This window comes from Arabidopsis lyrata (genome assembly GCF_000004255.2).
Source record: "Arabidopsis lyrata subsp. lyrata unplaced genomic scaffold ARALYscaffold_5, whole genome shotgun sequence".
In the NCBI taxonomy this organism is placed as follows: Eukaryota; Viridiplantae; Streptophyta; class Magnoliopsida; order Brassicales; family Brassicaceae; genus Arabidopsis; species Arabidopsis lyrata.
The window spans coordinates 4,303,324-4,318,366 of record NW_003302551.1 but is presented as its reverse complement, the minus strand read 5'-3'; the positions used below and the strand labels follow the sequence as shown (position 1 = coordinate 4,318,366).

The following is a 15,043-nucleotide window of genomic DNA, read 5'->3' as shown; positions in this document are numbered from 1 at the left end:
TCTGTGGGTCCAATAATTATCGTTTGTTGACTTTATAATATTGGGTCCAATAAATTATAAGCTATTGCGTATATACATGATCTAATGAATTTAGATAGTCGTTCAATATACGTAACTTAAAAACAATTAGATAGTCATCTTTAAGTTCTATACAAAGCAATTTGCACGTTATATAAGAGATTATCCATGATTTTAATTTATTTTCTTATTTAAATTTGGTCGTTCTCGCCACTCAATAGAAGAGGGGTTTTCTCTTTTCCAGAAAATGATAACAACTGGTCCTTCTCTTCGTTTGCTTTGCCCCACATCACAGCGTAGAAGCCTAATGATATCAAAATTCCTCCGATCAAACTGCAAAACAAAGGACAAAATCGAAGATGATGAGCAAATGTTTTGTTTATAGATATGTGTATGAAGACTATTGATTCATATACCATCCGAGATAGAGAGAATCGTTGAGAAAAATGCCCCCCATAACCACTGCTATTAAAATCGACAAAGGCTTAAATATCGCTAAGTATAGAGGTCCTTTGTGACGTACTGTCCATGAATGAATCACATAGTATACTGAAGTTATTATTGCCTGAAATATTTTATATAAAAAACAAAACTATGTTAAAATCAAAAAGAAAAGATTTTGATAATATTTAAAAAAATTTTACATAACATACCATAGTAACAATCGTAATCAAAGTAATATCAAAATGAATGATCCAAACGCTTGGATTGTTCTTTTCGGCTACTAGTCCAATCGTTGAGGTCACGATTGAAACACATACAGTGTAAAGAAAGGAGACTCTAAATGCTGCTGGATATTCACTCATTATATGTGCCTGTCCAAAATCGTTATATCATTAGAATGAAATTATTTCTATTATAGATGTATAAGAAAAAAAAGTATTACCTGGAGAATGAAAGAGACAGAAACGAAGATGCCTTGTATGGTTAGAAGAGCTCCACCGATGAGCCAATCGGAGTTTGAAGATGACAACGGTGGGGAATGCTGTCGGAAGTTTAGATACGGCGGAGAAGATGCTACGGAGACACGTGGACCGCGGTAGAAAATCACCACAAGGGCACCTATTAGTGACAATATCGTCCCCATCACTTTGGCTACACTGCTTCTCTCTTTGAAAGATACTTTTTCCATTCTTTATTCACAAAATGGAATTTATTGTGTTACGTTTTATTCCAAAGAAGGCCAAGAAATAATCAATGAAAGTTATGAAACACAAATTAAGACGCATTTATTCTGTTCATGCAAACAGCCTTGTTAGATATGGACCACAAGATTGTGCAATAGTGCAATAGTGCGATAGTAACAAACTTATCTTCATATCAATTACCATAAATATAGATGCCAAAAACCTGAATAAATATATGCATTGAAAGAAAGAAAGAATGAAAGAATGAAAGAAAGAAAGAAGAACAATTAAAACGCATTTACCATATATATAGATTATTTACCTAATTACTTAAAAGTCTTTATCAGCTACACGAAATACAACAAATCAAATGAATTTAGATTTGTTTAATAGTGTGATCTTATTATCTTAGAGTTATAGTTACTATTTAGCTTGTTGAATATTAGTATATCTTAAAATGATCCAAATGATTATATTTGTATATATATATTTGATAAAGTTAAATTTCACCCAATCTTTTATTGGTACTCTTCTGACATTTATTATTTACCTAACATTGTTTACCTAATTTACTGTAAATAAGAGGATGAGACATTAGTTGTGGGATATAGGGGTGAACAAATATTCTATATTAGGTAAGACAGCTAGTGGAAAAGAATTGGTTACAAAACTATAGTGAAGTGAAAACTAACATGATCTAAGAAAAACATAATTTGTCGAATTGAAAAAAATCATTGGGGAAGTTTGACGTAATTGATCTAAAGAACATATTATAATTATTAAAATTAATTAAGCCGGAATGTTTACAATTTCGACTTGTTGACTAGAATATTCTGTATTAATCTGAATGAAAAAAATCTTAAATCAGCAAAACAATTTATATATAATTAGTAATTAGTAAAAGTAACAAAAACCTGAAGATAACGGCGAGGATAAAGGTAAGAGCAGGAGTGATATTGTTTATGGCGGAGGCTAAGGTTGGGCTGCTGTATTCGATGCCTATGTATCCTGTGATCACATACATTGATCTGTTCTTTTTTTTTTTAATTTAAATTTTCAGCCAAAAATCATATATTAGCAACATTTAGTGGAAGATAGTTGCATATTCAATGTGTTATTTTGATTTTACCCTAGAAATCCAAGAAGTCCGATCTTACAGAGTATTGAGACACTTAGTGAAGGAAGTGACCTTGACCTATAAAACAAAAACATACAAATCAAATGAAATCAATACAAAAGAATGGTTATAAATGGTCTCATAAAGATTAGAGTTATTAGAAACCTGTTGGTGAAGAAAAGAGAAGGAAGAAGAAGAAGAGAAGCTAGAAGATAGGAATAGCCGAGGAAAGGATAAATGTTGAGTCCCTTTGAAGTTGCTACTTTAAACAAAGTACTTATTCCGACAACGCTAGTTTCGACCGCTAGCATTGCCGTCAAGAACATGGCCTCTCTCCGCCAAAGACTTACGGCTCCGGCCATTATTGGAAATGATAGAAAAATTGTTGTGGAATGTGAGTCTTTAATTTGTTATCCCTTTGTTGCTTTTATTTATGTTACGAGTAAAAAGGAAATGACATTTTATAGGTCCAATAATTGTCGTTTCTTGAATTAATTATATAAGATTCCTTATTCTTTGCGACAATGTACTATAGAAAAGGACCACTAGAGAATAGAGATAGATATACACGCGTATAAAATTCTCCGGCCATATTTTCATCACTGGATTTCTCACACAAATTAGACTAGACAATATGCAAACTAAATAGGCTTTAATTTGAATTGGTAGCCATTGACCGGTGTTGTAGGAGGTTAATCGCTTCTATGGTAACTAATCAATGTGGTACAAAAGAATATTAGAACAGTACTAATTTCAAAGAGGTACACATTTTATTTCAGTTGAAAATCCAAGCGGTATATAACTATGAATGCCTTTGTTTTACTTTATCGCTTTCGCTTCCAAGTTTCTGTTACGCATAAACAAGTCTTTAAAGCATCCGGGACGTAGCGGACCGATCGTTAGACAGGGTGGGACCTACGGACCCGAGAGAGGACATGAATGCTCACTGATAAGGACGGTCGGGACGTTACACAGTCACAATTCTTGTTTTGCCACTGCCTCAAATCTAATTTTCTGAATTGTTTTCGAAGAAGAACGACTTTAGATTCAATTTTTTTGTACATAACGTAGCTCAAACAAAGGTCGTTTTCTCCATTTATATACTAATCATGCCACTATGCCTTAGACATTGGATTTGGCTAAATCGCTACAGCCATTTGCTTTATGAAATAATAAATTATGGACACTGAAATCTTGAAAATTAATTGTTGCAACACCAGTACAAAATGCTACAATGTTAGACTTGTTTCTCTGCGGCGTAATTCATCAAAAGCGGAACTCTCTTCGAATGCGAAGATGTTGCGACATTAGTTTCGATATCAGCCTTCTCCTCCTTTGCTTTTCCCCACATAACCGTGTAAAAACCGATTGATATCAACGTTCCACCAATCACACTGCCAAATAAAAATAGTAAAAATTGAAAGTGAAAATTCAAGATGAATAATACTAATGTGGTGATCCATCTTTTGAGTTATTAAACATTCTTCTTTCACCTTCCGAGATAGAGAGAATCGCCTAGAAATATTGCCCCTAGTACCACTGCGGTTAATATAGATAATGGCCTGAACATTGCTAGGAATACTGGCCCCTTATGTCGCACTGTCCATGACTCAACAACATAGCCCGTCGAATTTACCATCCCCTAATGTAACATTAACACAAATTTAAACCTAATAAGATAACTAGTTATATTGTAATTGATTAAAACTATATATAGAAACATTCCATACCGTTGCAACGATGCATATCAACATAATTTTCGATCTCATAATCCATGCGCTAGGATTGTTCTTCTCCGCAAATAAACTAACAAATGCACAAGAGATTGAAACGCAGACATTGTGGGAAAGTGCCAAGGCAAATTCCGACGGATATTCCCTCATTATATGTGTCTACTCCAACCAAAAATGTTAAGAAAAGATTTAAATTAGATTAAGTTTCGTTAAAAAATTCAATAGATATACCATGTATGACCAAAGTGTTACAATGTTAATTTTCTTTATACCTGAATAATGTAAGAGACGGCAATGAGAGTGTATTCAAGGGCTAAAAGACCTCCGCCAATGACCCAATTAGAATTCGACGGTGGCGATGGAGGTGCCAAAAGAGGCTGAGGGAGATAAATGGACGACGGTTGAGATGCGGCGAAGATGATGGGGCCATGATATAGAGTGGCCACAAGTGCACCCACTATGCAAACTATTGTCCCAACTACTTTGGCTACGCTGCTATTTTTCTTTATAGATACCTTCTCCATTCTTACCATACCAAAATATATTATGAGTCCAAAATTTTGGTCTAAATTTAGATATTATCTTTTATTCAAAAACCAACGAGGTAATCAAATTTTCAAACAGGATAAATTGAGAATTTCTAAATGTCTACACCTAGTAATAAGTTTTAAATCAAAATGCCAAACCGAATATCAAACAAAGAATCCTTGATAAACCGAACCAAAATCCGAATTCGGTATGTAAGTTAACTCGGTTCGGTTAGTGAGATTAGAACTGAAAATGAATCAAACCGAATTTGGGTTTGCAACGAAAGTTACCTAAAGAGAAGAGCAAAGAGGAAAGTGAAAGCAGGAGTGAGATTACTCATTGCTGATGCCAAAGTAGGAGAACTATATTTGATTCCTGTGTATCCCAACATCAAATACACACATCTGAACATCACCATCATCATCATCATCATCATCATCAATTCATCATCATCATCATCATCATCATCATCATCATCATCATCATCACTAATTAGTAAATTAATAAACACAAATCTTGGATCTTGAATATGAACCATAGAGACCAAGAACTTACCCAAGTAATCCAAGAAGTCCCATTTTACAAAGAACTGAGAATTTTAATGGTGGGAGAGATCTTGACCTGAGATTTTTAATTTCAAGATTTTGGAATTGGAGATTCAAGAAAAAGAAGAATTGATGGAGAGAGATACAGAGAGAGACCTGTGAGTGAGGAAAGGAGAAGGAAGAAGAAGAAGAGCTCCAATTCCATAAGAATAAACGAGGAAGACATAAGAGCTCATTCCCTTTGAGCTAGCTGCTTTGAACAGAGTATTCATTCCAACGTCGGAGATCACCACCGCCACCATCGCCGTCATGATCCCGCCGTCTCTTTGACAGAATCTCCCAGCCATTTTTTTTTCTTTTTTTTGATTGTCTGAATCTAAAACTCTGTTTTGAGGGTTTGACCAATTTAGGAGCTTAAGAAATCTCAACTTCAACTCTTTTAAGTTATTTGATTTATTTGTTTTTTAGTAAGTGGAATTTGACAAGTGGTCAATTAGTTTTCTCATTACTGCTAAAGTCTTTCGACCAACAACAACATTTTATTAATAATTATCTTGTGGACTCGTGATATACCGTATACTATAATATAAATAAATATGTTATAAAGAGATACAATTTACAAAATATTTTTATACTAACTTTAAAATTAAATCATCATGCGGTATACTGCGGATTAAAATGTAGTACTACTTAAAACTAAAACTATTTATGGCTCACCAAAAAAAAACTAAAGCTATTAAGGTACAAAGATGTCTATGTGATATTAGTTTTTCGACAAGAACAATAGAATTGGAATAAAAGGATGCCGAAAAAAACATACGACCATACATTTTTTTTTCTTTTTTTTTTATAACTCAGGGTAAATCAACAAATATATGGAGTGGTCTAACACTAATCTTTAGGGAGAGGGTATCACATAGGTAGGGTCCCTCCAGGTTTTCAAATGGGTCGTAAACAATGGGTTCATACCCATGTGGCCAAAGGGATAAAGTTGAGCAATTCTGCGTCTGGGATAATTGATTCCTCGCCTAAACCAACAGAACCACTCTTACACTAGACTAGAACCACTAGCTTACCACCTCTCGTTAGACCATACATTTTTATCTCATACTCTCCTTTTTTAATATAATCAACACATCCTAAAACTAAATCGATATGTGTCAAACCACATCGATAGATCGTGATCTCGAACGGAACCGTTACAATCCAAATCCGAGTCTAACAGGGAAGTGTTTTATCATAGTCACCATCAAATATCTGTAACGACACTGAAAGTTTAAGCATTAAATTTTGGGAATATCAATCGATCGTTGAAACATATCGTAACCACCATCAACGACTATGAAAAAATGAATTTGGGTCGCCAAAACCTATCGTTATCATGTTCTTAAATGAAGAATCACTCTTAAGAATAGTAGAATCATTCTAGTCTAATTATGTAAAGGACTAAGAAACAAAGTTAAAACAAAGACTTGTTAGATATCCTAGATTATAAGATTGTGATTAGAAAACACATGATTCCTAAAATTGAAGATCACATTTGTCTCGTCAAATAAATTACAAAGACAATTCACATATGAAATTTCCACACATATATATATATATATATAGCGTGATCTTCACTAGTTGATGATACTCAGACATGTTCATCGTTCTTGTAACTTTCCAAGAGAGGAGCCTTCAGTGAACTTGATGGAGAATCAAGGTCAGCTTCGTTGGCCTCTTCGTGGTTAGCCTTGTTGTCATCTTCGACCAAGGCCACTTCCTTGGCTTTGCCCCACATCACCGTGTAAAACCCGATTGTTATTACCATTGCCCCGATCAAGCTGGGATCATCATTTAAGCACAGAAAGGAGACCAAAAGAGTTAAAGAGAGCTGAGAATGAGAGAATGACTAGTCAACATTTTGCGCAGTTTTTGGAGGTATGGTACTAATATAACCGCGAGTTCCAAACTAATCTTCGACTCACCCCGTCACTAAAATAAAAATTCCACAATAGTCGGAGTGAGTCAATTAAAAAGAGATCAATGCTCTGCCTCGACCAACATGACAAAGCTAGTATACTTGATTTGGATGTACGACTAACTAAAAGTGTGAGTTGTTTTTTACCTGCCGATGTAGAGAGAATCCCGAAGGAAGATAACGCCCATTGCAACGGCAATCGCAATCGACAATGGCTTAAACATTGCAACAAATAAAGGCCCCTTGATCCGCAATGCCCACGTGTGGATAGTATTGTTTATGCAAGATCCAAACAATCCCTAAACATAGAAATGCAATCAATAAAAAAAAAAACATTTTGCTTGTCAAAAAACTAATTACACTAATAATCTCTAGGACAAAAACACATGAGTGTAATTATATTCTTACTGAGCAAACGATCGACACTAAAGCTATATTCGGTTTTATCTTCCATGCACCCAAGTCACTCCCTTCAGTGAACAATGTGACGAGCGCGGTCCAAAAGCTAACACCTATGCTATAAAAGCAAACAACGGTAAACTCGGCCGGATACTCTCTCATGATTTGAGTCTACAAAAACAAAAATCGAGATCATATGATTCTATCAGAAAACTAACAAATCATATAGTGACATATATGTTATATATGCATATAGAGTTCAGACCTGAACAATGTACCACAATGGAACACAGAAATACTCGACCGAAAGGAAAGCCGCACCAAGTATCCAATTAGGGTTAGTCGATTGCGATCGCAAAGAAACAGACGGTGGCGACGTAGCAATAACGACAGGGCCATTATAAAGAGTCACTATAAATGCACCTCCAATAGAAACAACGGTTCCTAACATTTTAGCTACACTACTTGTTCTCTTGAAAGACACACTCTCCATCCTACATTAAACCAAATGTTTCATTCAAATCATAACCTCATGGGCTAAACAATGAGGCCCAAATACAATTAATGGGCCGAGGATAATTTGGTAAATTGAGAGTGTAAAAGGAATATGTGAAATAGGATATAAATGTTGTTGTCAAACCTGAAAACGACGGCGAGCAAGAAGGTGAAAGCAGGAGTGAGGTTGCTGATTGCAGAAGCAAGTGTTGGAGAACTATAATTTATCCCTGTGTATCCCATTATGTTTGAACAGCATCTATATACATTATCAACACAATTTTTTTATCAACTATAACTTTTGTAACCAAAATCCAAATAATATATTCCAGTTTTTTTGCACCAAACAAAAAAAAATTCCTGTTTTTACTAACATTAAATCATGAAATAACCCCCAAAAATTCATATATTTTTACTTTTTAATAATAATAATGTTTTATAAATGGGGTTAGATTTTTGCAATAAAGTTGCAGCTTTTTTATAACCAAATTTTTACTATGATTAAATCATGAAAATAAACCCACAAAATTTTTTTTTTATCATAATAATAATGTTTTATAAATGGGGTTAGATTTTTGCAGTAAGTATAGTTGCAGCTTTTGGAAGCAACTTTAAGCCAAATGTCTCTTTCTTTATTTTCTTTCTAAAATTTGGTAAGAAAAAACTGAGAATTTCAGTAACACTCATGCAAAAAATTCATCTATTTTTGATCTAATCAGGAAACTAAAGATCAAATCAAACATGGGTATTTCTTGAAATTAAAGAAAATTTCAAGAAATGAGACTTTTTATTGGTACAAAATTTCAAGAAATGAGAATTTTACCCAATAATCCCTAAAAGCACAATTTTGTAGAGAATTGAGAAATTCATCGGAGGAAGAGTTCTTGATCTGCAAAATAAACAAGAACCCATGAATCAATTTCAACAAAAGATGAAAACTTTATGTTTCAAGATCGAATCAAGAAGAGAGAGACCTGAAAGAGCAAAACAGAGAAGGAAGAAGAAGCAGAGCAGCGAGACCATAAGAGTAAACGATGAAGACATGAAAGCTCATGCCTTTCAAAGTTGCTGCTTTAAACAGAGTGTTTAAACCAACGTTTGCACATTCCATTATTACCAACGCCGTTACCGGCAAAACTTCTCTCTGAAAGTATTTTCGCGCCATCTTCTTCTTTCTCTTTACTCTGTTTTCTCTTTGATTTGTAGATGTGGAGATTCGAAGAAGTGATTTTTTTTTTTTTTTACATGAATTTTAAGATGAGAGAAACAGAGAGAAGAAAAGAAAAGGTGAGTGGGTGAAAGTTAGATTTTGAGGAAATGGTATTGTGTAAGTGACAGACACTTGAGAGATATATGAAGCTGACAAAAAAAGCCGTGTAACATGCTGACATGTTATATGTAATTGAGTTTTTTAGAGAAAAATTGTATGGAATGAAATTCAATGGCATTTTTTTTTATTTTGCCACTAGGATTTAACCCGCGGTACGCGGTCATATTTTATTTATTTACTTAGCAATATTAAATGTGTATAAAACTTTTAGTATTAAAATTATATGATTAATTAAATTATTAATATCTTTAGATTTAACCCATAGAATATAATATTGTAATATTTCAATTAGTCAATTACACATTTAGAGATGTCAACGGAGTAGACGAAAAAAAAAAAGAGGTGTCAAAGGAGATTAACACTTATTTTGATATATAAGAATGTTAGATTCTTACAATTTTTTTGTTTAGTAAGTTATACGATCAATCTTTTGGTGTTTTTACGATTAACCCGTTAAACATATATAATTTCATAATTTAATATTAAAATAATTTTTTGTCACGTTTAAATATTCTACAAATCTTTATAATTACCAATCCATAATATAGTTTTATTCACAAATCCAAAGCATGAAAGAAGAATATAGAATTTAAGAAAATATCTGATTTAGAGATTTGATTAAATAATCTCCAATCGAGATTATTAGAAAGATTTGAGTAACTATTTTGTAAGTATAAAATATTTCATTAAATATTTTCAAATCTTAAGAATTAAATTCAATGGCATATCACAGTACACCGCAAGACTATATTTTCCTAAAAAAAATCAAAATATTATTTGTTTAATAAATTATTTTGATTGTTAATTTGAGGATTTCACCCGTGTTATATATATATATATATATATATATACTGAATTTCTATAGAGTTTAAATATTATTAATATTACAAAAAACATTTATATAATTTAAATATTATAAATACTTTAAACGTTTTATAAAGTTTAAATATTTAGATGGATAAACTTTTTATAGAGTTTAAATATTTATAATATTTAAAATTTTTATAAAGTAAAAATATTTATAATATTTGAAACTTCATAAGAATTTTAATATTAAAAATATTATAAACGTTTATAAAGTTCAACTATTTAAATTTTTTAAAGAAGTATAAATTTAAGAAAGAAAAGAAAGTCACTACTATGTTTATGACTAAACTTATATCAATTATTAAGAACTTACTTTTTCATTGGCCAACACCAATTCAACAGACTCTCAAGTATTGATTTTGTATTCGTGCACATGAGTGGTAGATCTTAACCTCTACTTGTCAAACGGTTTTTGTAAGGACATAAGTCCGTAATCCCTTGAAAAGTTATAATGTAGCAGCCATTATAATATGTAAGTTGTTTTTCGTTGGTAAGAGAGGTAAAGTTTTTTTTGACTGCGTGATATTCCTGGATCTATTGAGAGGTAATTTATAGAGTTACTCGTAAATAGTAGGGTTTAGGGGTGATTCGTAATGGAGAAAATTTCGTGAGAAAATACAAAATCGCAAAAATTTAAAATTTACAATTTAATGCAACGGATTTAATATAAAAATAACGAATATGCCATAAATTCACTTTGCTTGTTGTTATTAGTTTCCATTTTCTTATTTTCTACGATTATATATTTCATTTTTTATAGAGAATATAGATGTTGTTTCGATTTCATGGTGATGTAAGCATTAATAAATCTTATTTGTTAATTTTATCAAGAAAATCCTACTTTAAAGGAACTCTTATTATTGAAACTCGATTTGATTGGAGTAGAGGGATTATCGCAAATGCTAATTAGGTAGTAATTAAGAGAGATTTGGAAAAATATCATGGAGTTAATATGGAGAAATTTGGGGAATTATTGGTTAGTAGCTAATCATCTCGTTTTAGTTATTAAAGAGAGATTTTGGCAAGTTTGTTAAATGTTAAATCTTTAATTCAAATATTTAATGCTAATTTTCGAATTAAAAAATTAAATACCAATGGAATTCTTTGTAAATACTTAGCAACTCTAGGATTTATTTGCTAAGTGTACTCCAAAAATGTATATATAGATTTTTCTTCAAAATCTTTTGAAAATACTATTTTAACTAAAATTTTACGGATTTACTATTTTTTAACACTTAAAAATATACGTATATACGATTTTATTTTCAAAAATACATATTTTATACCAAATACTAAATCCTAAGAACAAATGAAACTGACTAAACCCAAACATAACGGATAAAATGCATGTTAAATCATATTTTTATAGTCTCAAAAAGGACGAAATCTACAAAGTATTCAAAAAAATGCAAAATTCACAAATGCCATTAAAAAAAAATGACAAATTCGTAATTGATTCAAATTCAATTTTGGATTAGCTTATGTGAGTTTTAGATTAAGATTAACAGATTAAGTAATTTTGATAGTAGATTATTTGAAACAAAGTGTTCTTTTTTTTTTTTTTTGACAGCACTTGGGGTTCTTTTTAGTTTAGTATTACTTAATAATTATTACAATAAATTTTGTTAATTTACAGACTAAATTTTGATTTTTGGAGTTTTATTGGTTATAAAGGAATTTTTGTTAAATAGATTGTTAGAACGAATGATTAAAATTAAAACATACAATTCATGAACTCTTTTTAGTCTTTTGAATTGGTTTTACTTAATAACTTAATAAATTTAATTAATTGACGGATTAATATTTTAATTTTTGGAGTTTGATTGGTAAGTGATTGGAGACAGATCAGTTTTTAGTTATCAATCAAACAGATGTATCAAATGAATAAATACAACTAGTACTTTAAATAGATGGTGTGAACAAATTGTCGAAGCTAATTGAAAAGAATCAAAGATTATAAACTCTAAGAAATGGACAATTCTTCTATTTTTTTTTTTAAGAAATGAAATTGACAATGTAACACCATTAATTTCAAGATTATTTGGAACTTCAAAGAGTTTAAAAAAAAAAAAAATTCTATAATTTTTAAGCTCTTAATAGATTTTCATTAAAGAATTTATTTTAACATGTTTTACTATTAGATTGTTTATCACCAATTACAAAATTTATTCAATCAGCTTTTGTTAACAAATTTGCTTTTCTCTCACTGCCATCTCATATCGACTCCAAGTTGTCAGTGTTAACACAATCTTTTTTAACACAATCTTTTTTAACACCATACTAGTTTTTAATCCGCGGTGTACCGCGGGTTGATTTAATTTTAAAGTTAGTATAAAAATATTTTGTAAATTGTATCTCCTTACAACATATTTATTTATATTATAGTTTACAATTGTTATTAAGTAACGGTATACCACGAGTCCATGAGACAATTATTAATAAACTGAGGATTTAACCCGTATTAAAGCGGTACATAAACATTGATTCAAATTCGTCCGCCATATAAATCCTTTGCGAAATATAACCCGTCCCGTAATTTCTTAACCCGTCCCATGATTTGTTTTTATTTTAAAATTTAATGATTATTTATTATATATAAAAGTTTACAAATCATATCATCCTCTAAGACCACGGAACATTATACTACGGGACAATTTTTGATTTTATACAATCTTTTCTAAATGAGACTGATTTAATATGTCTAATATTTGTGGTATTAAAAAAATAAAGATTTAATCCATATTGAAGCGGCGGATTAATACTATTTTAATCTTTTTATTATTGTTGATTCAAAAACTCGTCCCGCCAAATCCGTCTGGCCAAAAAACTCAATTATTTTATTAATGTTCTTATTTATTATATGATTCTGAATCATTATCTAAATATTTTAATCGATGTAGAACGTTGAACACACATTTTCGTCAATTGGATAATATATGTCCGTTTTTTAAATTTCGAATCACAGTATATGCAGAATTTTTTTTTTTTTTTTTACTTTATGTATTATATGATGGTTCAAAACAGTTAAAAACCAATCAAACAAAGATGATAGAAGAATCATAATTATAAATCTTAATCAAATCTTTTAAATATCTAAATTATTAAATATGGAATATCCGGTGTATGAGTTGAATTTTATTTAACCCGATCCAAGTGTTTTTTTGTGAAGGAATTTTAAAAACGGGTCGAATATCTGATATATCCGGAAGCATTTTTACCCATCCGTCACAAAAATGTTGCAAAAATAACTTCTGTAAACAAATTAGGTATACAACTTCCGTAAAAACAACAAAGACCTAACTAATTGTCTATATAATAATTGAATACCAATACACATGGTTTAGACCATTCGCATATAATGGAAGCATGCCTCCTCCACACGCCATACAAAAAAAAACTAATTAGCTCATTAACAACTAATATATTCCAATATAGAATGTTTTTGCATCTCGATATTCAAATACATAATCCAAAACAAGAACATTTGGGTATGACTTTTACGTCAATCATAAATAACAAAATAACAAAATCTAAAACAAAATTATTGTAGCCGTGATGCGCTTGTGTTTGTGTATTCATTCAACTTGATAGAAAGCTACGGCGTAAAAATCAATTAGTGACAAGAGATTTTGTCCAACAAGTAAACAAAAGAATAAGAAACTTTTTTCTTAGATGATAGAAAACGACGTCGAATACAAAAAAGATAATAAGAAAGCAACCTTTCACAATAATATGTGCCACATTATTGTCTGTCTTTCTTACCCGATTTAAGCCACTCCAACTTGTATTAACTCGATGCAATTTAATTAGTGAGTTTCTTTATAAAGTAAACCAAAATGGACGGACAACAATAAATAAATAAATAAATAATTAAATCAAATATAACATATATCAAACATTGTTTTCAAAGGTAATTTTTAAAAGATTTTTTACAGAGAAAAAAATCTAATATGAACCAACTCATTTTGATTATCTATTGACTACGTACGTTTTTATATCTTTGGATTAATTTGCAAACAAGAAGAGTACAGGACTTAATCAGAAACCAGCAATAGGAAAACTTCTTAGAAAAAGCCAGAAGAGTATTTGCCAAAAAGGAAAAAATTGAATCATTTGATATTTGCGTAAATGGATATATCAATATTTAACGAACTAAGTAATCATATAGAACCCCAAAACAATAAACTGCACATATATATGACGGATATAAAAACTTTATTCCATTTCTAAGTGTTTATATAAAAAACAAAAAGATGGTATAAAGAAAGCCTGCGATATATAATTTGTATTTGATGAATTACACGTCACATAAAAACATAATATGTTGTTATCAAGATAAATCATTTTTCATTTTTTCACATGGGCGGAAAACTCTTTTGTCATTTTCTTAACTCTCTATTTATCTATTTATCTTTTTAGTTTTTTTTTTTTTTTTTTTTTTTCATCTGATAAGATATATAAACGAAAAAACAAATTACAAAGTCGGCGATTAAAAACAATCCCGAAAACTAAGCCGGCGGATACAACACATCCCTGGAAACTAAGTCCTAAGAACAGGGAAGCATTTGAGATAAAAGTAAAAACAAAGCAAATCAAAACAAGCAAAGGCAAAAAGACCGAAACTGAAATACGGGCAAGTCAAACAAAAGAATTCGGAATCAAACCACAAAACCACGCCAACCACCATGCCAAAAACGGAGGAGAGCCTTCCACGAATGCCACCGAAAGGGAGGAAAATTCCAACTGACGGAGGACGGTTCCACCTATAGCGGATGAAGACTACCATACAAAGCAAGTGTTCAAAAGAAATCCGCTCGGCAAGACGGGATCTAGGCCAAAGGACATTCTAGACCACAACAGAGCTCCCGAACACGGCGAAATCGAATTCGACAGAAAACGAGTATACAACGCCACGTAGATT

The 15,043-nt window shown here is 31.2% G+C and overlaps 3 protein-coding genes across 5 annotated transcripts; all 3 read right to left on the bottom strand.

Moving 5' to 3' along the window:
• Positions 1-57: 57 nt before the first annotated feature.
• LOC9311491 (WAT1-related protein At3g28070) lies at positions 58-2,698 on the bottom strand. 3 transcript variants are annotated; one of them, XM_021025267.1, is made up of 7 exons: positions 2,428-2,698; positions 2,275-2,340; positions 2,060-2,173; positions 905-1,151; positions 672-833; positions 435-583; positions 58-351 (listed from the first exon to the last, which is right to left on the bottom strand). In XM_021025267.1, exons 1-7 carry the CDS (start codon positions 2,622-2,624, stop codon positions 210-212), a joined length of 1,077 nt encoding a protein of 358 aa, XP_020880926.1. In that variant the 5' UTR covers positions 2,625-2,698; the 3' UTR covers positions 58-209. The 3 variants fall into 3 exon arrangements, with proteins under 3 accessions (XP_020880926.1, XP_020880927.1, XP_020880928.1); XM_021025268.1 differs by having other exon boundaries at positions 2,060-2,178; positions 2,428-2,442; XM_021025269.1 differs by lacking the exon at positions 2,428-2,698 and having other exon boundaries at positions 2,060-2,178; positions 2,303-2,325.
• A 632-nt stretch (positions 2,699-3,330) lies between these two features.
• On the bottom strand, positions 3,331-5,493 carry LOC9311490 (WAT1-related protein At5g40210). Its single transcript, XM_002875376.2, has 7 exons — positions 5,225-5,493; positions 5,079-5,144; positions 4,814-4,927; positions 4,268-4,520; positions 3,993-4,154; positions 3,756-3,904; positions 3,331-3,656 (listed from the first exon to the last, which is right to left on the bottom strand). The coding sequence occupies exons 1-7, from the start codon at positions 5,413-5,415 to the stop codon at positions 3,500-3,502; spliced, it is 1,092 nt and encodes a 363-aa protein (XP_002875422.1). The 5' UTR covers positions 5,416-5,493; the 3' UTR covers positions 3,331-3,499.
• A 1,032-nt stretch (positions 5,494-6,525) lies between these two features.
• Positions 6,526-9,259, bottom strand: LOC9311489 (WAT1-related protein At3g28050). The gene is made up of 7 exons (XM_021025893.1): positions 8,900-9,259; positions 8,749-8,814; positions 8,071-8,184; positions 7,696-7,924; positions 7,440-7,601; positions 7,179-7,330; positions 6,526-6,894 (listed from the first exon to the last, which is right to left on the bottom strand). The coding sequence occupies exons 1-7, from the start codon at positions 9,088-9,090 to the stop codon at positions 6,705-6,707; spliced, it is 1,104 nt and encodes a 367-aa protein (XP_020881552.1). The 5' UTR covers positions 9,091-9,259; the 3' UTR covers positions 6,526-6,704.
• Between the last annotated feature and the right edge of the window lie 5,784 nt (positions 9,260-15,043).

Coding starts and splice junctions, on each gene's coding strand:
- LOC9311491 (XM_021025267.1), bottom strand. CDS start 2,624: ATGGCCGGAGCCGTAAGTCTTTGGCGGAGAGAGGCCATGTTCTTGACG. Junction 2,341..2,427: donor TCTCTTTTCTTCACCAACAG/GTTTCTAATAAC, acceptor TTTGTTTTATAG/GTCAAGGTCACTTCCTTCAC. Junction 584..671: donor TGATTACGATTGTTACTATG/GTATGTTATGTA, acceptor AAAATATTTCAG/GCAATAATAACTTCAGTATA.
- LOC9311490 (XM_002875376.2), bottom strand. CDS start 5,415: ATGGCTGGGAGATTCTGTCAAAGAGACGGCGGGATCATGACGGCGATG. Junction 4,928..5,078: donor GGACTTCTTGGATTACTTGG/GTAAGTTCTTGG, acceptor GGTGATGTTCAG/ATGTGTGTATTTGATGTTGG. Junction 3,657..3,755: donor GATTCTCTCTATCTCGGAAG/GTGAAAGAAGAA, acceptor TTTATTTGGCAG/TGTGATTGGTGGAACGTTGA.
- LOC9311489 (XM_021025893.1), bottom strand. CDS start 9,090: ATGGCGCGAAAATACTTTCAGAGAGAAGTTTTGCCGGTAACGGCGTTG. Junction 8,185..8,748: donor GTGCTTTTAGGGATTATTGG/GTAAAATTCTCA, acceptor TAATGTATATAG/ATGCTGTTCAAACATAATGG. Junction 7,331..7,439: donor TAGTGTCGATCGTTTGCTCA/GTAAGAATATAA, acceptor TTCTATGTTTAG/GGATTGTTTGGATCTTGCAT.